The sequence below is a fragment of the Balaenoptera musculus genome, chromosome 10 (assembly GCF_009873245.2).
Source record: "Balaenoptera musculus isolate JJ_BM4_2016_0621 chromosome 10, mBalMus1.pri.v3, whole genome shotgun sequence".
Classification (NCBI taxonomy): domain Eukaryota; kingdom Metazoa; phylum Chordata; class Mammalia; order Artiodactyla; family Balaenopteridae; genus Balaenoptera; species Balaenoptera musculus.
In genome coordinates, this window is record NC_045794.1 from 27,213,604 (window position 1) to 27,236,766 (window position 23,163).

General features: G+C 38.9%; 1 protein-coding gene across 5 annotated transcripts in view; it reads left to right on the forward strand.

Annotated features, from left to right (window-relative positions):
• BICD1 (BICD cargo adaptor 1) overlaps positions 1–23,163 on the forward strand; it is a 207,936-nt gene that overhangs the window by 77,945 nt on the left and 106,828 nt on the right. For all 5 annotated transcript variants that reach the window (XM_036866753.1, XM_036866754.1, XM_036866752.1 and 2 more), the window contains exon 2: positions 7,859–8,071. In XM_036866753.1, the coding sequence (XP_036722648.1) occupies positions 7,859–8,071 (213 nt within the window). The remainder of the gene's footprint in view (positions 1–7,858; positions 8,072–23,163) is intronic.

Below are 23,163 nucleotides of genomic sequence, written 5' to 3' on the forward strand. Positions count from 1 at the left end.
TCTTAAACTACAGAAATTCATTTTGATATTATTTTTTGTACTTATATTTTGTTATAAATTTTCTCTTGTATATATTCAATATATAACAACAAAATTGAGAAAAATCTGTGAACAGTTGAAAAAGGAGTTTGTTAAGCAAAACAGAAGGTACCAATTATGAACCATCAAGGATAGAAAAAGATCCAGGCTTTAAGTAAATATGTATTTGAATGATAGGCTATTAGGTATTACATTTGGAAAAATCAGGGGCATTAAACCAAACTATCATAGAATATTTAGTTAAGAAGTATAGAAAATATGGTATGTTATTTATTAGAATGATGCCTTGTAGCCCTGTAGTATGATGATTAAATCAGTTAAGGATATGTGGTAGATGTTTTAAAAAACCTATGGTCACTCACATCAAGTTAAAAATGCATGTTTTTAATTTTTGTGATAAATGAAAAATGGCTTACAGAATGAAAAATCAGAATCAAAAATTGGTAATGAAATAATCTATGTTTCCCAGATGTATGGAATGTATAACTGGGTAGGAGTTAGGTTTAAAAAGCCAGAAAAAAAATGGGGGAAGTTAAGAAAGAGTTGAAATTTCTCACTAAAAGAAGATAGAATGGATTTCTTTGATAAAATCAACCTTAGGGCCTATGCCTTGAGAAATTTCTGTGTTTTGTCTTTTTACATTTTTAATGGCTTAATAAGAAAAAAGATACATCAGAGTTCCGTTTCTGGTAAGAGGTTCAGTATTTCAGAAATGTGTGGGGAGCTGCTCTCCATGGAGAGGTGAACGGCCTGCTGAGTCATGCACAGGCCTGGGAGAACCTTCACCCAGGGACACAGCAGCCTGTCAGTGTTGGGTGGGGAGAGAGGGTGGGGACTGATATTAATAAGCATTTACTGTGGATTTTATTTATACCTCTTATCTGATATCCTTACCTTTTAGACCTAGTCTGTTTTTACTTTTTTAAGGTAGACATTATTATGAATTTTCCACATTTGGTAACTGAGACATAGAAATTCAAAACCTTGCCAAAGATTGCAGAGGAGGCAGATTTAAACCCAAATACATTTGATTCCAAAGCTCATCTTTTTCCTACAATTAATAGCCAATACTTACAGTGAACTTACTGTATTTGTACCAAGAACTGCTCCAAGTGATACACAGATTTTCTCTAATCCTCACAACAACACTATCAGATAGAAATTATTATCCCCGTTTTACAGATGAGAACACTGAGGCACAGAATGTTAAGTAACTTCTTCATTGTCATACAATGAGTAAGTGGCAGAGTTGGTCCAGCTCAGGAGCCCATGTCTTTAACCTCTTTTGTCTCTTATGAGTACCTGTGCCTTTCAAGGATCAGGCTTCATTCTGTCAGGGAAACCTTATGGCTCCTAATAAGGTTTGAGCTATGTGAGTCATGGAAATGGATTTCTCCCAGCTGGGTAGTTTTGGATTGTCTCACTTACAATGATCCCTTCTTTTCTAATTGGACCGTACCCTCTAAGACACTTTGCTGCTGGAATATAGTGGTTTGGGAAATGTTTCTCAGCCAGTTCAAACAAGTTTAGCTAGTTTATTCCTATTTTTTGTGTGTGTGCTTTATGAGATCCTTTGGGCTCATTGTGTTTCTCAGAATAAGAATGAATCCTTAGTAGAGCTTTTAGTCCTCTTAAACTCTCAAACTTTCCTTAAGACTTAATTTAAAACAAATGGTAATTAAACATCATTTAAACCATTGATGGGATTATAACTTATATCCTTTCTACTCCAAAAGTATTTGAAGCAGATTAAAATAAAAGAAACAAATACAGTGGGGGTAAATACACCTCAAAAGAGTGTAGAGAAAACAGGAGATAGTTATACCAGAAACTTAAGGGTATTTTAGTTCATTGCTACAGAGCATTTAACGCTGAATTTCCTGGCAGCTAAGGCAACAGAGAAATACAGTTGGTCAAATGATTTTTATTATATGTTCAAAGAAGATAAAGTAGTTCCTTGGGGAGGATGGGTTTTAGTGATAGGCCAGTTGACAACCCTTTCCTTCCTCCAAGTTAAATTATGTCTAAATATTCCCTGGAGCACTCAGCTCTTAGTGCTGTAGTGGAGAATTTAAGGAACTGCCTCAGATAAGTCTTTAAAGACGCACGGCGGCTATGCTGTAATTCTTGCTTAGCAACACTTCAGTTTAGCTTTGCTCCTCTGGGGAAAGGCCAGGTTCTGGCTCACCCCCTCCTTTGTTTGAGTCTCTACTCAAAGGTCACCCCCTTCTCTGATCGTCCTCTCTAGATGAGACTCCCTCTGTCCACACCTGCCTGACTATCCCTGCGCTGTCCAACACGGAGGCCACTATTGATTAGATTACATAAAATTAAAAATTTAATTCTTTGGTCATATTGCCACATTTCAGGAGCTCATTTGCCACATGTGGACAGTGGTTACCATACTGGACAATACAGATATATCATTGCAGAAGGTTCTATTGGGCAGTGCTGTTTTATACTCTTACTCGGGATTTCATTTTCTTTTTAGAACTTTTCCAACATTATGCCACATACTTATTGATTTATGTTCCACTAGAATGCTCCCAAAGGCAGAGATTTTTTTCTAGAATATTCCGAAATCCTCAGTGTCTAAAGCAGTGCCTGTTACAGTTCTCTGTAAATACTTACTGAGTGAATGAACAAACGAATGAATAAATTTTAGTATTTCAAATAAGAATGTTTTGTCTGGTGTCCTCGAGTGACCTAATATACTGTTCTGTCACAATTTTTAAGATGAAAGAATGAAGATTCTGTAACCAAGGATCATATTTTAAAGATAATTTGATATTATTAAATATACTAGCCGAACTTTTGTCCTTCATATTGTGAAGGATAATAAGCATGAAAATTCCACTTAACAGTTAACGTATTGTCCTGAACATGAAGGTAAAAAAATACCAATTTTCTTGGGATTAAGAAGTCCTGGGATTCCCTGGTGGCGCAGTGGTTGAGAATCCGCCTGCCAATGCAGGGGACACGGGTTCGAGCCCTGGTCTGGGAGGATCCCACATGCCGCGGAGCAACTGGGCCCGTGAGCCACAATTACTGAGCCTGCGCATCTGGAGCCTGTGCTCCGCAACAAGAGAGGCCGCGATAGTGAGAGGCCCGCGCACCGCGATGAGGAGTGGCCCCCACTTGCCACAACTAGAGAAAGTCCTCGCACAGAAACGAAGACACAACACAGCCATAAATTAATTAATTAATTAATTAATTAAAAAAAAAAAAGAAGTCCTGTGAGTAGAATGAGAAAGCAAGGTACTTATTATATAGCTAAATGGACTTACACTGGCATGTAACTGAAAGCAAGTGTGATACATTGCGATGGAATATATTAAAGGTGATAATTGTGCAATTATAGCTACACACATGATAGAAATCATAATACATTCTAAAATTGTATAGAAATGTCAGTTTACCTCAGTTAATTTCAAATAAAAATTATTCATGAAATGACTGCAGTGCCTAAAAGGAATTTGCTATCTGAACAAAATATAACTAGAAGCATGACTGCCCTAGGTTTGCCTATAAATAGACAGCAAAGCTAGTTTTGTGATTTCTGCCAAGTGTGCAGCTTCTATAGCCTTGCAAAAGATTGTTTCTCATCTCTTGGGTCCAGCTTTGTTAGGAGATACTTGGAATGGTGGTGGAGGAGGGAGGTACCCGGCAGAGCCAGACAGGTCTGGTAAATCAGCTTCAACAATTAGCCAAATGACAGTTGTCAGTTGGCTGTCATGCCCAATTCCAGTTACCAACAATTAGGAATTTGGTAAAGTAGGAGTGTTTTCTCCTTCACCCTCCCTTTCTAAAATGCAGATATTTTCTGTAGTGTTAGTTCTCAGCGGATTTGCAAATGCAGATCATGGGGCATCTGTAGCCTGTGCTGGATTGGTATTATTTTTCTATTTCAAGTAAAAAAAAAAAAAAAGCACCATGGTAAATGTCCTTGGATAACCTTGCATACTTTCAAATCAGGTCCAGTGAAGGGCCATGTTCCTCATAAAAATAATGACTAACTTTGGAAACCCCTATGTTCAGTTAAGTTTTCTGAGCTGCAATAAATATGAATTAAGGATTCATCAAAATGTTTATATTTTCAATTTCAATTCTTGACTGTACTTTGAAGATCTATTCTGTGTATATGTCTGAAATTTTTTATTTCCTTTGGTGCAGGATCCAGAGTACAATTCTTAAAACTTTACATCAAGGGTGGAAAGATAAATTCACTTGCTATTAAGACATTAAGGGTTGTTTTAGCCACCAAGAGAGCATTGCCTATGTGCTGAGAATAATGTGAGACCCATAGGTTGCCTAAGTCTGTTGATCTTACTCAGGCAGAGTTAAGAAAATGACCCTGTGAAAGTTTTCTGTTACATAGATGTGGGAAAGTAGTTGTGAAAAAGAAGCAAGTTGACGTGCTTGACACACAGTTCATGATAATTTGAAATTTTACTAATACTTAAGCATGATAGTCAGGGTTCCTTTGCCAGTGTGAGAGTCTACTGAAGACGTAACCAGGTCACCATGGGGAGATGTGCTGCCAGATGTCTCCCCTCCAAAGATTTTTTAATGGGTAATGAATTCAGAATTGACCTCACAGAATCTGATCATCACTGATAGAAAAGCAAGGTAAACATCACCTCCGAAGACAATTTTTCATCTGTTCATAAATCTATATGCTTATTATCACATGTAGAAGCTTGGCTACTCAAATAAGAATTTCTTTCTGTCCTGAGACTGAGCAAGCCAAACACCAATAGTATTCTGCTCTGTATAGATGAACATCAATACTGAAATATTTCTTTCTCAGTTGATGTTTAGGAATCATCTGTTGATTTTGATCCATGTAGAGATTCTAAGAAAGATAGTTTATTGAGACATAGGCTTGCAGGTTATTAATTTTTTAATTTTCTGTTTCTGTAGTATAATTTGGAGATGAATACCAGATTGTCTGTAAAATCACTAAATCATGCTGTCTCCTCCTAACTTTATGATGTCCCTTTTAATGATTAACACAAACCTTTTCTGCCTTCAAGTTTGTAACAAGTGTGAAACTGAGTTTCAGAGGTTAATTCCAGCCTTGTTTCTTTATGACCTGTACATAGTCCAGAAGCATCATTTTATGACACTTAAAATTTAAAAATGTATATCACATCATAAAGCCATAGCACTTCTAATTGAATAGTGACCCTTTGGTGTTCAAGTACACATGTTCTTTATAACTGTATGTGCCAGTATTTTATCAGATCTATCAAATCCTTGAGGGCAAAGACTACATTTATTTACCTAACTTTTTATTTTGAAATAACTCTAGACATAGAAAAAGTTGCAAAAATACTACACTGAATTTCATGTACCCTTTACACAGCTTCCCCAGATGTTAACATCTTACATAACCATAGTACAGTTATGGAAACCAGAAATTGACATTGCTACAATATTATTATCCAATATAAAGAATGTATTTCGGGACTTCCCTGGTGGTCCAGTGGTTAAGACTTCGCCTTCCAATGCAGGGAGCGATATTGTAACAAATTCAATAAAGACTTTTAAAATGGTCCACATCAAAAAAAAAGAAAAAAAAGAATGTATTTCAGTTTTGCCAATTGTCCTACTAAAGTCCTTTTTTCAGGTCAGGATCCAATCCAGGAACCCATTCTGCATTTAATTGTCATATTTTCTTAGTCTCATCTAGTCTGGAGGAGTCTTCCTCTATTTCTCCTGACCTTAATACTTTTGAAGAGCCCTGGCCAATAATTTTGTAGAATGTTCCCATTTGGGTTTGCTTGATGTTTTCTTATAGTAAGAATTGGCTTACTCATTTTTGGCAAAAATACCACAGAAGTGACGCTGTTCTCCCCTCAGTGTGTTATATCAGAGGGTACACGATGTTAGTATGTCTTGTTGCTGCTGAGCTAACTTTTGGTCACTTAGTTAAGGTCTGCCAGGGTACTCTACTGCACAGTTACTGTTTTTCCCATTGGAATTAATAAATATCTTGGGAGGACATGCTTTAAGACTATGCAAATATCCTGTTTCTCATCATAGTTTTTGCCTATTATTTTATATTCCACTGATAATCTTTACCTGCAACTATTATTACTTGGTGTTTGCCAAGTAATATGCTGATGTCAAGTAATGCTGATGTATTTGATTTCTATTAGAATTAAATGATTCGAATCCTACTGTAAAGAAGAGCTATTCCTTCTTCTCTTATTTATTCAGTTATTATATCAATGTGGACTCATGAATATTTATTTTATTCTATGGATTATAATTCATTACTATAACTATTTTGTTCCCCCAAATTATCCCAGATTTGGCCCTTGGGAGCCCCTTCATGTAGGCTCTTGTGTCCTTTGACATATCCACATCATTTTTTTAAAAGCATTTTGTTACTTACTCTTTGGCACCACATGATGCACCAAGTTCGTTTTGCTCCAGTCAGAGACTCCATCATTTCTTCAAAGAGCCCTAGTTCTTTTAATTGGAGATTGATATTTAGAAACAAAATTTGGCTGCAAGGTTTGCTGACAGAGCTAGGAAATCTGTATACACACACACACACACACACACACACACACACACACACACACAAGCACCTTTCTCTCTCCATCTATCGACCTATCTCCCTATTAAAGACTATCCTGATAATTCTAATTACAACCCAGTACCACTGGTTTCCTTCTAGACTTCTCCCTTTCCTTATTTGTAATGCCTTTCTCCAACAGGGAGAAACCTGTCTTTCATTATCCATAATATATTTACTTATTTCCTCAGCCCTAGTATACATGTAAAGAATTTCAGAATTGCGACTCCATAATCCCTGTGAGAAACAAATTTACCAACTATACTATAGTGTTTGGGTACAGTTCTTTTTGTTTTTAGCTTTACTGTGTATAGCAAAAATACTGATTTCCCAAATCAGGTTATATCTTTTCTTCTCACCCCCTTTCAGTGTGGTCCTGTTCTTCATTTGCAGTACAGCTGGGTTCATTTGTTACTATTTGTGTTCCATTTGGGTACCTGGACACATAGAGGCTGATTTTCATTATTATTTATTTGGGAGGTATGTGAAACCTTACTGTAGTTGTACGAGTCAGAGCGATATGAAAAGGCATTCTCAGAAAAGTGTGACTCCTATGAAATGTGATCCCTTGTATAGCATTTCATTCCCTCATTCTTTCTACCCCATACCCACTCACCCCCCCGTAGCTTACCAATTTCATTACTTTCTGGCTTATTTTTCTGTATTTCTTTTTCCACAGATATGTTTTCTTATACATTGATTGCATTTGAATGTCTTTTTGTGGTACCAGGCAGTTTGAAAGCTGTTTGGTGATTTTTCTCTCTTAAGGGTATTGTTCATAATTGGTATATTCTTACCACTAATGTATTAGAAAGCTAATGAAACTATTATTTTCTTTCTTGAAAATTTTTTTTGGGATTTTTTCTGGAATGAAAATGAGAATATGAATTTTGAAGGGCTCATTAGCACTGAACTGTCTATTCCTTAAAAAGATGGGTCTAAAAAATGGTAACATAAAACAAGCAGCAATGTTTTTCAAGTTTTAACCTGTTATATATATATTTTAGCAAAATATGTAAAATTTTTCTTTCTCCTTAATTGAATTTGAATTATTTCAAGTGTCAAAGAAGCTGCTAGCCTGTTAGATGAACTATGTATTTTTTGCTTCTGGAAGTCTTGCAGAATACCTTTTCTTTTACACAAAGTAAAACAAATCATGTTCCCAAGTCTGTTGAATAGTGCAGTGGTGCATTTCACTGTGTGCTCATTTTCTTTCCAAATCCTCTGCAGGCATTTGGGCAGTCCTTCTCCATCCACCGTAAGGTTGCTGAGGATGGAGAGACTCGGGAGGAAACGCTTCTGCAGGAGTCAGCATCGAAGGAAGCTTACTATCTGGGGAAGATCTTGGAGATGCAGAACGAACTGAAACAGAGCCGGGCTGTGGTCGCCAACGTGCAGGCAGAAAATGAGAGGCTCACAGCCGTCGTGCAGGATCTGAAGGAGGTAAACAAACAACAAACATACTCCCTGTGAGAGAGCTGTGGGAGAGAGAAGTAAGATGAAATTCTTCCTAGGAGAGAGGAATAAAACTTTTTCTCTAATCAGAGGAGCTGTATTAAACAAGAAGCACTTGATGCCGATGCTAGCAATTTTTCTGCTTTTTTCGTGAAATGACAGCTTGTTCTGAGATGAGCTTTTCTCTCTCTTATTGTTCGTTAAGAATTAAAGTCTTTATTTATTGAGTACTTGGGAATTGGCCTTGCTATTTCTGCAGAGGTGTCTAAAAACTACAGTGAACCTAAGGTCACTTCCTCCCCTTTACCTGTTTCAATACAATGTGGAGAGGAACGGTTGGCTGTTATGCTCGGTGTCAGCACTAATTCAAAATGAATGTGGTGTTAGCACAGGACGCTCCTCACTGGGGAGAGAGATCCTGGCGGAGTGTTCTGAGGGGTCTTACTTAGAGTCTGGTGATGCAGAACCATAAACTCTTTTTCTGGCTGTAGACAAGCAGCAAATTACAGCTGGTGTGAATCAGGTTAGGAACCTTCTTCAGTCCCCGGGCCCTCCCTGGACTCACTCTTTCCCTTCAGCTTTTCACGTAGCAGCGTCGTATGCCAGATGGTTTCAGAGTGGCAGAGTCATTCTGTCCTGGGGGAAGGAGGTAATGTTGGGGACAGAAATAGCCAAAAGCAGCTTCATCCACCAAACCCTTTTTTTTTTTTTTTTTAAAGAGACATTTTATTAATTAATTTATTTATTTATTTTTGGCTGTGTTGGGTCTTCGTTTCTGTGCGAGGGCTTTCTCTAGTTGTGGCAAGCGGGGGCCACTCTTCATCGCGGTGCACGGGCCTCTCATTATCGCGGCCTCTGTTGTTGCGGAGCACAGGCTCCAGACGCGTAGGCTCAGTAGTTGTGGCTCACGGGCCCAGTTGCTCCGCGGCATGTGGGATCTTCCCAGACCAGGGCTTGAACCCGTGTCCCCTGCATTAGCAGGCAGATTCTCAACCACTGCGCCACCAGGGAAGCCCCACCAAACCCTTTTAAGAGCATTTTTGAAAACTTCATATTAGGTCGTTCACTCCATTTTTTGATTAAGAAAGCTATAGAAGAGGTGCAGATTTCCTCTAATTCCTACACCAGTGCAGTGGAGGTTGACAAACAAATGCCGGGTCCACTACCAAGTGGGCTCATTAACTGAGCATTTGTTTGTTTTTTTTTTTTAATTTATTTTTGGCTGAGTTAGGTCTTCGTTGCTGCACACGGGCTTTCTCTAGTTGCGGCGAGTGGGAGCTACTCTTCATTGCGATGCGCGGGCTTCTCATTGCGGTGGCTTCTCTTGTTGCGGAGCACAGGCTCTAGGCACGCAGGCTTCAGTAATTGTGGCTCATGGGCTCAGTAGTTGTGGCTCGCGGGCTCTAGAGCGCAGGCTCATTAGTTGTGGCGCACGGGCTTAGTTGCTCTGCGGCATGTGGGATCTTCCCAGACCAGGGATCGAACCTATGTCCCCTGCATTGGCAGATGGACTCTTAACCACTGTGCCACCAGGGAGGTCCCTAACTGAGCATTTTGATAATAGAAAAAGGTCAGATGAAAAAATTGTTTGATATTGTGAAATATAACCAAAGTAATCCACTGATACCTTTCTCTTGAAATTAGTGACATATTAGAAATAAAGTTTCATTATTATGACATATAAGTCGTCAAAATTTACTGGAATTCAATCAATAATTTACATTTGCCTGTGTCCATATTACAATGAACTCAGTGAATATTGACAGTAAGTTTTCTGCTTTACCTAGTTCATTGTCTTTGCACATGCCCCAGATATAGAAATATGACTCTGGAGACAAAGAAAGGAGCCAACCAAGGGGAATTTAGTGTTGGGTACCAAAAAGAACATGAGAGTTTTCAGGATGCCCCGCCTCATTTCCCTCCACTGCAAATGATTGTTAAAAAACAAAGCCCACCTCCAGTTCTTCATTTGCTGCATCTGTATGTGCTGGGTTTTCACCATCACTTGCTTATCCTTTGGAGTACCAGACCTCCTCCTCCAAGTGGACTCAAGGTCATATAGTGCCATAGGCCACCTTCTTGGATTAAGCAAAGCCCAGAACATCCACAGGCAGAGACCTCAGCAGCCATGGGCAGCAGGTTCACGTGGCAAGTTGGCAGAGAGGCTGTGATATGGGCAACCTGAAGGCCACGGGCACCCACATGCAGGTGGTTTGTGTAGAAGGATTGCAATCAATGAGTCAAGCAGTCTTGATTACCAACTGGATGGATCCTCTGAAAGCTACACAACCCCACTGTGTGCGGCAGTTGCAGCTGAGGAAAGAACAGCAAAGGTTGAGGAAAGGGTACCAGAGATGTTTTCCTCTTGGGGCAAGACAGTGGAGATTGATGGAGCATCCTCACTTACATATGCCATGCTTGAGTGCAGTTTCCAATGAGTACATTTATGATAAGCAGCAGGAGTTGATTATTAAGAATGAGGATGCACGTTAGGAATAAACTGAGGCCGCAAAGGAAACAAAATGCTGAGAAGCCCTTCATTCAGATCAGTTCTCAAATTTTAGTGAGCACCAGAATCACCTAGAGAACTCATCAAAACACTAGTCTTGGGCTCCACCCCCTAAAATTCTGATTCAGTGTACTAGGTGGAACCCAAGAATTTGCATTTCTAACAAGTTCACAGCAGGTAGAGACCACACTTTAAGAACCACTAATTTAAACTTCTTTGCCTGGCTTAAAGCTGGGCATGGGAGTATCATAAGGCTCACAATGTGGGGAATTGCTGAATGATCACTTGGTTATAATCCTTTGATTTCTATGCATTTTCAGTACTTGATTTGCCGTAAAAGAATAACTTGTTACGTCCAAATTTATGTATTTTTTTAATCTAAAACAGCTCAAGGCAGTCTAGCCGTTTGGATTTGTCAATAACTAAAAGAAAAAAAAAACGGGTGGTCAGTTTCCTGGTCTTCTAAGTGTGCCAACAATTTATCTGTTAATATTCTTTCTGATGGGCTGAAAGCTAGTGAGTGGTATTACTACATCCCAGAGCCCTGCTGTTTTTCATGCAGACCTTGTTTTAATGTCGCTAATAAAATTATTATTAGCATGTAGGGCTGAGGACATTTGTAAAAGGAGAAAAGGAATAAATTCTATTTCTTGGTATGTTGATACAGACTTTTTTTGATGGCTGGTGTTAAGTTCAAATCCCAGATTTGTTTTTATTGTAGGCTTAGTTTTATTTGTCTTTTTGTATTCTGGGTATTGATTGGTGCATAGTGACTGGAAGAGAGATGATGAAACAGAAAAACCATGACGTGATGGACCATGAGAAATAGACAAGGATAACCAATAAAAAGTGTAGTAAATCATCAGCTTGACAGATGCTGTGTGAATTTTTTTTTTCTTTTTGGCCGTGCTCCACGGCATATGGGATCTTAGTTCCCCTGACCAGGAATCGAACCCGTGCCCCCTGCATTGGAAGTGTGGAGTCTTAACCACTGGACTGCCAGGGAAGTCCCTGTGTGAATTTAATAATTTAATTAATGGAATTATTTTTATTTACTAAAAGGACTAATCTCTAATTTCAGTAGGATCATTGGTACTGGCAAAGGTGCCCGTGTGTGTATATGTGCTGTGTGTGTTATGGAAGCTTTACACTCATATTTGTGCACACGCATGTACGCGTGTGTGTGTATTTAATTCCACAGCCAAATTCTTTTCCATATATGGTATGTATAGGACAGTATAGTGGAAAAAATGGAAACATTTCTGAATTAGGTATTAGAAAATCAATATTCTAGTCTCAGCTCTGCTAAAAGTTTTAGAATTATACTCATGGTATTTGTTAAAGATTAGTTTAGTATATAGTAAATACACAATAAACATAAACTGTTATCATTAATAACTTTCTGCATCCTCCATAAAGCTATTGTTGAAGATATCATTTATTATGTAGATCCATATTCTTAGGTTAAAGAAACATTAGGTAAATACCTCTTTGAATTTATTGCCTTGAAAATTCTTTCCGTTGAGATATGAATCAGGTGGTAGGAATTATAGTATGTTTTTATTATTGCTTTGGTTGTTAAAAACCTCCAGCACTATGTGTCACTGTAAAACCCAACTTAGATTTTTCATATAATTCTCATTTTTAAACATTTTCATCAGCCTTATTGTATATGTGTTCCTAATGGTAAACTGCTTTAAATAAGATTTTTAAGTACAGGGAGTAAAAGAAAAAGTGTCACCCAATCAAAGAACCAAATCGGAGTTAATCTTAAACAAGTTAGGTGTTAATCCTACAGGTCTAGTAACAGGCAGGGGATGGGAAGGGGGGAATCCTTGGGTGACCTTGACCGGCATCATTTCGGTGAGAGCTAAATGAGAGCGGATAGATTACTGTAGTGCCTAAGCAAATATTGAGTAAACAAGTTTGAATTTCATTTTTTTATCTCAACATATAGGTCTAAAATACTAGAAGATATCCTGAATTTCACTGTACAGCCATGTCACTGTAGCTACCAAGAGCACATGTTTCCCTCTTCTGAATCTTTCCTCAAGTTAATGAAATTTCTGGCACAATATATGAAGCTTTAGTACGATAGCTAAATTTCTAACTTGTTGGTAACATTTTATTAAGATATGGCCATTTTATATTTTAAAAGCTGCTTAATCCATATGATCTTTATCACATTTGAAGCTCCATTTTTTTCCCTCATTGGAATTTGCAACCAAATTTTATAATACAGCAGCTCAATTTTCGGGAATCGATTATAGCCACGTCTATAAACTTTTAGGCCATGAAGGCACCTAGTGATTATTTGGTAAAGCCTACTCCCAGATCAATAATTCTTTCTCCAGTAACCTGGAATGGTCATGTAGCCTTTACCCAGACACTTCCATCACTACGGAGATGGTAAACTATGAGTCCTTCCAAGGAAGGGACTGTCTTTTGTTTGTCATTTATCTTGGTATCCCCAGGACTCAGCACAGTGCCTGGTCAAACGCAGACATTAAAAAAAGAATGTTTGTTGAGTTGAACTGAACAGAAATAACATACTTTAGGAGTTAGCTACCTCTGGTTTGAATTCCAGCTGTGCCACTTACCAACTGTGTGATATTGGACAAGTTACTTTTGTTCTGTAAGTGTCACTTTCCTCACTTCCGACATGGAGATGGTAATACTAATGTACAGGTCCTATGTCAAATGCCGTGCACAAAGGAGATGTTAAATTACTGTTCATTCCTTGTCTTCCAGCTCCCTCTCAAGGCTGCCCATCTGGTTGCTTGGCAGCTCTAATTGTTAAACTGCCCCATTTTGTGCAGTGAAAATTGTAATTTTCACCAACTGGCAATATTCCTAGCCTCTGGATCTACAGAGAATACATTTTTTTAGTTTTCTATTCCACTTGACAATTTTAGCCCATGCCCAACAGCTTCAAATATTTGGAAAGAACTATCTTGTCTTCTCTTTTTCAGACTAAACATATCTAGATCCATTAGCACTTCCTCATGTGACATGGTTTCAGGATGCCTCAGCATCCTGTTTATTACCTTCTTAGACTGAGATCCAGTGTCTCTTAAAAATGTGTCTGCTTTTTAAAAACAGACTATTGACTGTCTTTACCCCATTGGAAATTTTTGAAAACGTGAACTGTTGGATGAAGGGTTTGAGTTTCTCATCTTGGGGTTTTCAGCTTTTTGGATTTTCCACTTTGCAGTCATACATTCATTCATTCATTCAACAGCGGTCTCTTCAGTGCTTGCTGTGAGCCAGATGCTTGGGTGCTTGGAAGCGTCAGTGAACAAAAAGTCAACAAGGAGTGGTTGTTTTCAATGTTAAAACAACTAAATGTGTTCAGAAACTATTTCCTTCTACTCTTTAGTATCTGTGGAGATAGTGAGCTGTGTTTTAGACAACACATACTATAGATTGAATGTTTGTGTCCCCCAACATTCATACGTTGAAACCTAATCCCCAAAGTGATGGTGTTTGGAGGTGGGGCCTTTGGGGGTGATTAGGTCATGAGAGTGGAGCCCTCATGAATGAGACCCTATAAAAGACACCGCAGAGAGCTCCCTTACCCCTTCCACTATGTGAAGACACAGCAAGAAGATGGCCATCTATGAACCAGGAAGTGGGCCTTCACCTGACACTGAATCCGCCAGTGCCTCGATCTTAGACTTCCTAGTCTCCAGAGCTATGAGAAATAAATGTCTGTTTAAGCCGTCCAGCCTATGGTGTTATTGTTATAGCAGCTCAAATGGACTAAGACAACATATAACATTTTGTACAGTAAATTACACTCATCTTAGTCTCTCATTAAAACTACAGATAGGTGGTACCTGCTGTGACTAAGCAAAAAACATCTAAACAGTCAGATTAGATGCCATGGACCTCAGCCACCAGCACATAGTCACTTTATCTAAGGAGAGTCCTTCAGCCACTCCTTAAAAATCAAATTGCTTCTGCTGCATAAATAGGTGGTTTGGTAATAGTGTGGAATTAGAAATCAGGAAATCTGAGTTCAGGTCCTAACTTGACCATTTTACTAGTTGTGTGATTAAACTTCTCATTTTCCATATAAACATTATAATAACACCTCTCCTACTCCTCATGATTTTTATGAGGAGAAAATATTTTTCATGAAAGTGCTTTACAAGAAGTAGAAGACTATGTAAGTGTTATTTATTGTTTCAAAGTTTGTAATTAGACTTATTCATACACAGCAAGACAAAAACAATAAATTTAAAGGGATGTATTGGGGTCTACTGCCAGAAGGCCCCAGCACCTTCTGACAGTAGCAAGAAGTAATGGCTGACACCCTGACACCAAAAGAAGAAACGACACATGTTTAAAAGCCAGTAGGTTGAGGGCTTCCCTGGTGGCGCAGTGGTTGAGAGTCTGCCTGCCAATGCAGGGGACGCCGGTTCGAGCCCTGGTCCGGGAGGATCCCACATGCGCGGAGCAAATAGGCCTGTGCGCCATAGCTGCTGAGCCTGCGCTCTAGAGCCCGCGAGCCACACCTACTGAAGTCCGCGCGCCTGGTGGCCGTGCTCCGCAACAAGAGAGGCCACCGCAATGAGAGGCCCGCGCACCGCAACAAAGAAAGAGTAGCCCCCGCTCACTGCAACTGGAGAGAGCCTGTGCACGGCAACGAAGACCCAACGCAGCCAAAAATAAAATAAATAATTAAAAAAAAAAGCCAGTAGGTTGAAAGAGGAGAGCTGTCTGGGTGCTCTATCAGTGTAAATAGCCTTTCGTACCTGGCTGGTTCTCAAGAGGGTCACTGCATTATTTCTCAGTACAACATCGAATGTGCTTACTGATGGGGAGAGGTTAAACTATTTAATTAAGTCATCCAATAATCACAAAGCTTTTCTTATATTCTCTGAGGTTTCTGGTTGAATGATTGGTCATTGAGAGCTGTGTTTACACATAGCTGAATGAAATTGACACTTCGAACTGAACGATGATTTTCCTGCTCTGCAAAGGCATGGCTTGGCTATAGCTGGAAAGTTATCTCCCTGGCATGTCCCAGTTTCTACTTGTTGGGAATGGACCTCACACCTCCCTGGAATGATGCAAAGTGTCAAAACAGTGAAGAATTGTCACTCTTTTTAATTGATTTAAATAACTAACAATAATATCATAGCTAACATTTATGAGAGCTTATCATGTGCCAAGCACAATACTCAGCATCTTACATTCATTATCTCATCTAATTCTCTTAAACTTATGAGGCATGTACTGTTTCTATCCCCCCTTTACAGATGAGGCAGAGAGGCTGACAACTTGTCCAGCAAGCAGTCAGGCTGGTGTCCTAAACCAGCCAATCTGACTCCAGAGTCCCTGCTCTTAACCATGTTAGTGCCTGCTTATTTGTTTATTGATTCCACTGGAGAGAGCTTTTTTGTCAAAAAGTTCTTTCCAGCACTTGCTGAGCTGCAGTAAACAAACATCCCTATTAACATCATAAAGGAATTTGAAAGCAGTTTAACAATATACAAACAATTCACCTTTGAATAATTGTGTTTTTTTTTTAAAGATTGATTGATTGATTGATTGATTGATTGATTGCTATGTTGGGTCTTCGTTTCTGTGCTAGGGCTTTCTCTAGTTGCAGCAAGTGGGGGCCACTCCTCATCGCAGTGTGCGGGCCTCTCACTATCGTGGCCTCTCTTGTTGCGGAGCACAGGCTCCAGACGCGCAGGCTCAGTAGTTGTGGCTCATGGGCCTAGTTGCTCCGCGGCATGTGGGATCTTCCCAGACCAGGGATCGAACCCATGTCCCCTGCATTAGCAGGCAGATTCTCAACCACTGCACCACCAGGGAAGCCCAATAATTGTGATTTGATTGTGCCTTTGGGAAAAATAATTTACATGAATGGGTTTGTTTGTAGGATCAGTTTAAAATTACAGGTTCACAGAATTTTAATGTATGTGCGTATAGTTCTGTGAACTTTAACAAATAGAGATTCATGTAACCACAATTATGATGCAGAAATTTCATCATCCCCAAAACCTCCCCCTGTGCTGTGCTACTCCTTTGATACCCTTCCCCACCCCAGTCTCTGATGATCAGTCATCTGGTTTCTATCACTATAGTTGCGTCTTTTCAGGAATGTCGTGTAAATGGAACCATACGTATTTAACCTTTGAGAGTGGGTCCTTTCCCTCAGCATAATGCCTCTGAGATTCATCTAAGTTGTTGCACATCAGTTGTTTCTTCCTTTTTATTGTCAAATACCACTGTATGGATATACTACAGTTAGTTTTTTTTTTTTAATCAATTCACCTATTGAAGAACATTTGGGTTATTTTCAGATTTTGGCAATTACAAATAGAGCTGCTATATACATTCATGTACATTTATATTTTTATGTGAACGTTAAGTGTTCGTTTCTCTACGGTAGATACCCAGGAAAAGTGGAGTTTGTGGATGCAGATGTGGTATGCTGGCAGATGTGAATGCGGAGAGTCTTTCCAAGTCCTCTTCAGGTTGCTTCAATTTTCTCACTGAAGGAAGCAAGGCCAGCAGCTGGCAGGGAAGATGGTGGAGGTGTTGGGGATTTGAGGAGAGAGAAGTGGTGAGATTATCACTTAGAAGAGTGAGTCACTAAGGTATGATCATAGGAATGAGTGGCTGAAGCAGGAGAAGGTCCCTCAAGAGGAGGAATTCCAGGAATTGAGATCACCTTTGTGCATATTAAGAATGCCAGAAATTGAGACCAGGAGTTCTGGAGACATTGGCAGTGAACCAGGAGCTGAAGTCTTAGAGAAATAAGGGGGAATGAGTTGGTGTTTACTAAGTGACAGTAACAGTGCTGAGTAGTGGGCAGTATGCAGTGTCTATGCCTACCCTGATGCTGCCTTGTCCCCCGAGGAAGTTACTGTTAATTTGTTTTGTTTTAATGTACATTTACTAACTTAAAAAAAAAATCTCATGATGACATGAGATTTAAAGCAGAGGAATTTTAAGGGTGGAGGAAGAAGAGGGTGAATTTTCTGAAAGCAGCCATGCGGAGCAAGAGGGGCACCCATCTCACCTCCAGGTCTGTACTTGAGAGAGTTGCAAGGGAAACAGTGTCCCCAAGGGAGAATCAGTTTTCCATCAATCGAGGAGTACATTATATAAATCTGTAAAATCACCATGCCTGCTATAATCCCATATGCTCATAGAGTCAGTGAATATTGATTAAAATGCATGCCTTGTTGTAAGGAGTGTATACATTTAATTTCTCTTTTTAAGGGTTGGAAATAACATTTTTCCCATGATTTGGAAAGTTGGGTGGTTGTATTTGTCAATGAGAAATAATACAACAGCTTTTGAATAGCTCTCAAAACAACGTCAGTTGATCTTAGTCAAAAATATCTTTAGCCTTTTTGAGCTTATTTTGGGCAGGCAATAAGAACCTGCATCTCCATAATCCCAAACATTCTGGGGAAAACTTCAAAAATGAAAGCATATGTAAATGTTTCCAACATCCAGATGTTGGACAGCATTTGGACACAGCTTCAAAATAGTACCATTTTCATTTGTGACTCTCTGCCTTAGACAATGAGAAGGGGCATAAACTTCTGGCCTGATATGACAGTTGCATCAACTTCCTGTGTAATAGCCAGTCACTAAACTAGTGCCAAATGGAGAATTAAATGGGAAACTGCAGGGAAGGTCAAGCTAAAGTTAGAAATGGTGAGAGAGCTTTGATTGGGGCAGGATGCAGAAATGGCAGTTCTGGAGCTGACATAGGTTAAAAAATAAAAATCTGTTTTTAAAGTATTCATGTGTAGTTTCTTTACTTTTTTTTTTAAAGGTAATTTTTATCAGTTATCATTCATCATTTAAAAATAGTAAGCAGCAAAAGGCAGCCTACTTTTTAAAATGTGTGGTATATACTTGGCACATATATCATATATATATGGGTTATACATATGGATTTTATATATATGGAATATATATATATATATATATGAATTTCTTTCCTTTCCTCTCTTCCTTACTCCTGTCCTTCCTTCTTTCCTCCTCCTACCTCCCCTCCCTCCCTTCTCTTTCCTATCTTGTGAATTAGGGTCAAACACCAGCTTTCTACCTCTTGGAACATAAAAATAAAGATCTGTGCACAATCCATTTTGTACACACTGATTCTTGGACTAAAAATAGCTTGATTCAGTTTCAAACTTTTTCTCCTACCCGAAGCTCAGATTTTGCTCCCTGTGCGGACTGGGTGGAAGGAAGAGTAATGCACAATCGGCATTTCTGCTAGAATGCTTAGTGGACAATTTTAATCGTTTTTTACATCTTGACCTCTTTCCAAAGAACATCCTGGTTGGCAGATCCAGCCTGATTAAGATTCTCTTCAGGTATTTAATTCTCCTAAGGGAATTTAAAGCTTAATCTAACAATCAACGATACCTGAATCTACTCAGAACTTAATTTCTTGAAGGTTATAGGAAACTTATACTTGAACAAGGTAGAAAGAGCAAACTAATGAGTGAGCTTAGTGATATAATGAATTTTGATATGTATCTTGAATTATACTTTTTAATGCTTAATCAACAAAGATATTTTAAAAAATACTATAGACTGAATCATACTAGATGCATTAATATACCCAAACTTTAACTTTCAATTTGAATTAAAGTAGAACGCATCCCATAAGAAAGGCTGTCCATTGGTTACCTACTTAAATAGCTTTCTCATCATCACTTGTTCACTGATATTAAAAGTAAATTAGAAATAGTTTTCTGATAGAGTTTTGGTTTCAGTAAAACAATTTTTCAAAAAGCAGAATTATAATTAAACGATCTCTTCTGAGGCTCTCACAATATTCATAAACCTTACTGTCTGTATTACATTTTTTTAAATCTAGAATATTAAAATGTATTTCCTAATGGACTTTGGCACATAATTTCAAATATGCACATTAATAGATTGACACTATTTATGGGCCAAATTATTCCTGTGTCTTGTTGTGGCATATGGGAGAGAGGATCTGTCTAAAAATGAGGTAGAGATTTGGCTACTTGTACAGTGAAGTGGCCAGCAAGTGTTTTCTGGGTGGTAAATTCAGTTGTTAGAATGAAAAGTATAAAAGAACCTGAAAGGATAACAATACCTATCTTGTCCCAACTGCTAATGAGAATGAAACTGGGCCTTGAGAGTAATAAAAATCTTGCATCATTATTTGAATCAATCTTTCATTGGCAGTGCTTGCCAATGAAATGTTGTTTTACAACCTTTTTTTCTTTTTAACTCCTTAAAGAGTGGTTCAGACATTTTTCCCTAATTGCCACAAAACAAAATACTGAGGAATATGATTTTGTAGGGTAGTGTTGAGCTTGGGAGGATCACAAACCATTGTAATATATAAGATTTTTTTTTTTTTGCCTCCCCAGGGATTAATTTTTACCCCCTTGGGGGCTGCTGTAACAAAATACTTCAGATTTGGTGGCTTAAAACCAGACTTGCTGTTTTATAGTTCTGGAGGCCAGAAGTCTGCAGTTTACTGGGCTAAGGTGTTGGCAGGGTCTTCTTCCTCTGGAAGTGCTGGAAGTGTGTCCGTTTCCTCTTCTAGCTTCTAGGACTGCACTTCTTGCATTCATTGGCTCATGGCCCCTTTCTCTACGTTTCAAAGCCTGCGCAGCCTAGCATCTTGTTTCAGTGTCATATTGCCGCCTTCTTTTGTGTCAAATCTTCCTCTGCTTCCCTCTGATAAGGACACTGTGATTACACTTAGGGTCTACCCAGATAATCCAGGATGATCTCTCCAACTCAGAAATCATAACTTAATCACATCTGCAAAGTCTCTGTAACCATATAAGGTACCACATTCACAGGATCTAGGGATTAGGACCTACATATTTTTGGAGGCTTATCACAGGGGTGATACCACCCCCTACTGGAAATGCATATTCTACACCATTAAGAAAGAAAAAAAAAGAAAGAAGAATAAAAGATAATAAATATGTAACTTCTGCTAGTAATCAATTTTTTATTATATCCCAATCTACTCGGGGCACTTGCCATTAGAACAGAGTATATGTTTAAAATTAGTAAGATTCAGAAGCCCTAGAGTTGGTGATGCCCATCTTATTACGATGTACTAACCCATCCATTTATTTTGCATCACCCTTTCTGCTGGAGCCAGTCAGCAGAGAAGGGCATGAGTCACTCCAAGGTCAGACAGTGTTATTACCTAACTCTTATTGTAATGGGCAAATCCACCATTAAGCTTCAGACTGAGAGAAATACTATTGAGTTGGCAAAAGCTTTTGATGTGTACGTGCAGATAGTCATATGTAACCGCAATTTTTCAGACTCTGTGGCAAAGAGAAATGAAAAATTTGTGCCATACTTTAATTTGCTGCAAAATTTCTCCTTCAGGAATGACCATTCTATTGCGCACCACTCTGTGCCAAACACTGCTGGAAATACCAGCATGTGTAAGCAATGTCTGCCTCTGTTAGACTGTTCAGAGGAATAAAATGAATATATAATTAATTCTAGTACTAGAAGGCACATCTCTCCCCCTGGGCTGCTTCTCTGAGCACAGCTGCCTGAATTAAAACAGGAAACACCTACCTGACATCCTCTAAATACACAGCCGGTTAGAGCCCTCTGAGAAACATCCAGTGGATACCACTTGGCTCTCCAGCCTAAGTATTATTAATTAAAGACTCGATGCCAGGGTCTTTTTTGTTTATTGTAATGGCTATCTTAGATGGCCTTGAAATTGATCAGTTCTCTGTTAACAATCCATGAGTTGTACTCCCATTTGAAATGAGTAGAGGTTATCGTGGAAGTTGAATAATATATTTAATATAATAATAAAGCTTGAATTCAACAAGAATCCTTATGAAGTCCAACTGGATTCTTAATGCTCTGCTCCAACTGCTTTTGGACTTTCCCTGACACATTCTACCGAATCTTGGGCTTAAAAACTGTTGTAGGGACTTCCCTGGTGGCGCAGTTGTTAAGAATCCGCCTGCCAATGCAGGGGACACGGGTTTGAGCCCTGGTCCAGGAAGATCCCACATGCTGCAGAGCAACTAAGCCCGTGCGCCACAACTACTGAGCCTGCGCTCTAGAGCCCGCAAGCCACAACTACTGAGCCCACGTGCCACAACTACCGAAGCCCACGCACCCTAGAGGCCGTGCACTACAACTATTGAGCCCACGCACTGCAACTACTGAAGCCCATGTGTTCTAGGGCTCCCGTGCTGCAACTAGTGAAGCCTGTGTGCCTAGAGCCCGTGCTCTACAACAAGAGAAGCCACCACAATGAGAAGCCTGGGCACCGCAACGAAGAGTAGTCCCCGCTCACTGAAACTAGAGAAAGCCCACGTGCAGCAACGAAGACCCAACACGGCCAAAAATAATAAATAAGTAAATAAACAAACAAACAAATAAATAAACCTTCTTTAAAAATAATAAAAACAGTTGTATTTGCCCTTAATCTTGGGCGAATAGGACCTGAGCATCCTAATCTTTTTTAAAAAACAGGATTGCCAGAGAATGTTATTGAAGGCTAGTAATATACCATTTCATGCTGGATAAAGCAGATGCACAAAAGAAAAATTGTATTCAGTAAAATTCCTTACAAATTTTTTACTTAAAACTTTGCAAATAATTGAAGTTAGAAACTTTGGATTTTGTTTTTAGAGCTAAGTGCAGATTTTGCAAGTGTATTGATCTCCGTATTTGCCAGGGTTTAACACTGGTTATGCACATAATTAGCTGAATAAACTTACACAAATGATTATCCTTTCTGGACCTCAATATTGTTATCTATTAAGTGGAAATAAAAGTAACACCTACCTCTGGCGGCTGTTGTGAATCCTTACATGTGACGCACTTGGCACATAGCAGGCAGTGACTCAGAGCTGGCTGCATTATTGCATTGCATTATTTCATTGCTGTTTGCATATATTTTAAAAATGTATTTAGGATTCTTTTTTTTTTAATTTTTATTTTTGGCGCATGGGCTTCAGTAGTTGTGGCACACAGGCTCAGTAGTTGTGACTCACGGGCTTAGTTGCTCCACAGCATGTGGTTTCTTCCCGGACCAGGGCTCGAACCCGTGTTCCCTGTACTGGCAGGCAGATTCTTAACCACAGCACCACCAGGGAAGTCCCTAGAGTTATTTCTTAAGGATAGCATTCCAGAAGTAGAATTACTGGATCAAATGGTACAAGGATTTTTTGTTTATTTGTTTGTTTTTAGATCACACACATAGTTATATTGCTTTTATAGAGGATTAAAGCAATTTATGCTTTCATTAGTAACAGAAGAGAATCCCCATTTCACTGAGCCCTGGCAAGCATTAAGCTCTTTCAGGTTGCTTATTTGATAGCTGAATAGTGGCATTTCAGTATTAATTTATGAGGGCATTAATGGAAGGGACATGGTTTATCTTGTTCATCACTATATCCTAGCATAGAACTTGGCATATACTAGACACCCAGAAGAATAAATGAATGAATAAGAAATTTGCCACTTTCATTAATTTGTGGAATAATAAATGAATAAATTCATTAATTAAGGGGTAATTTATGTACCTTAATTTTTTGCACAT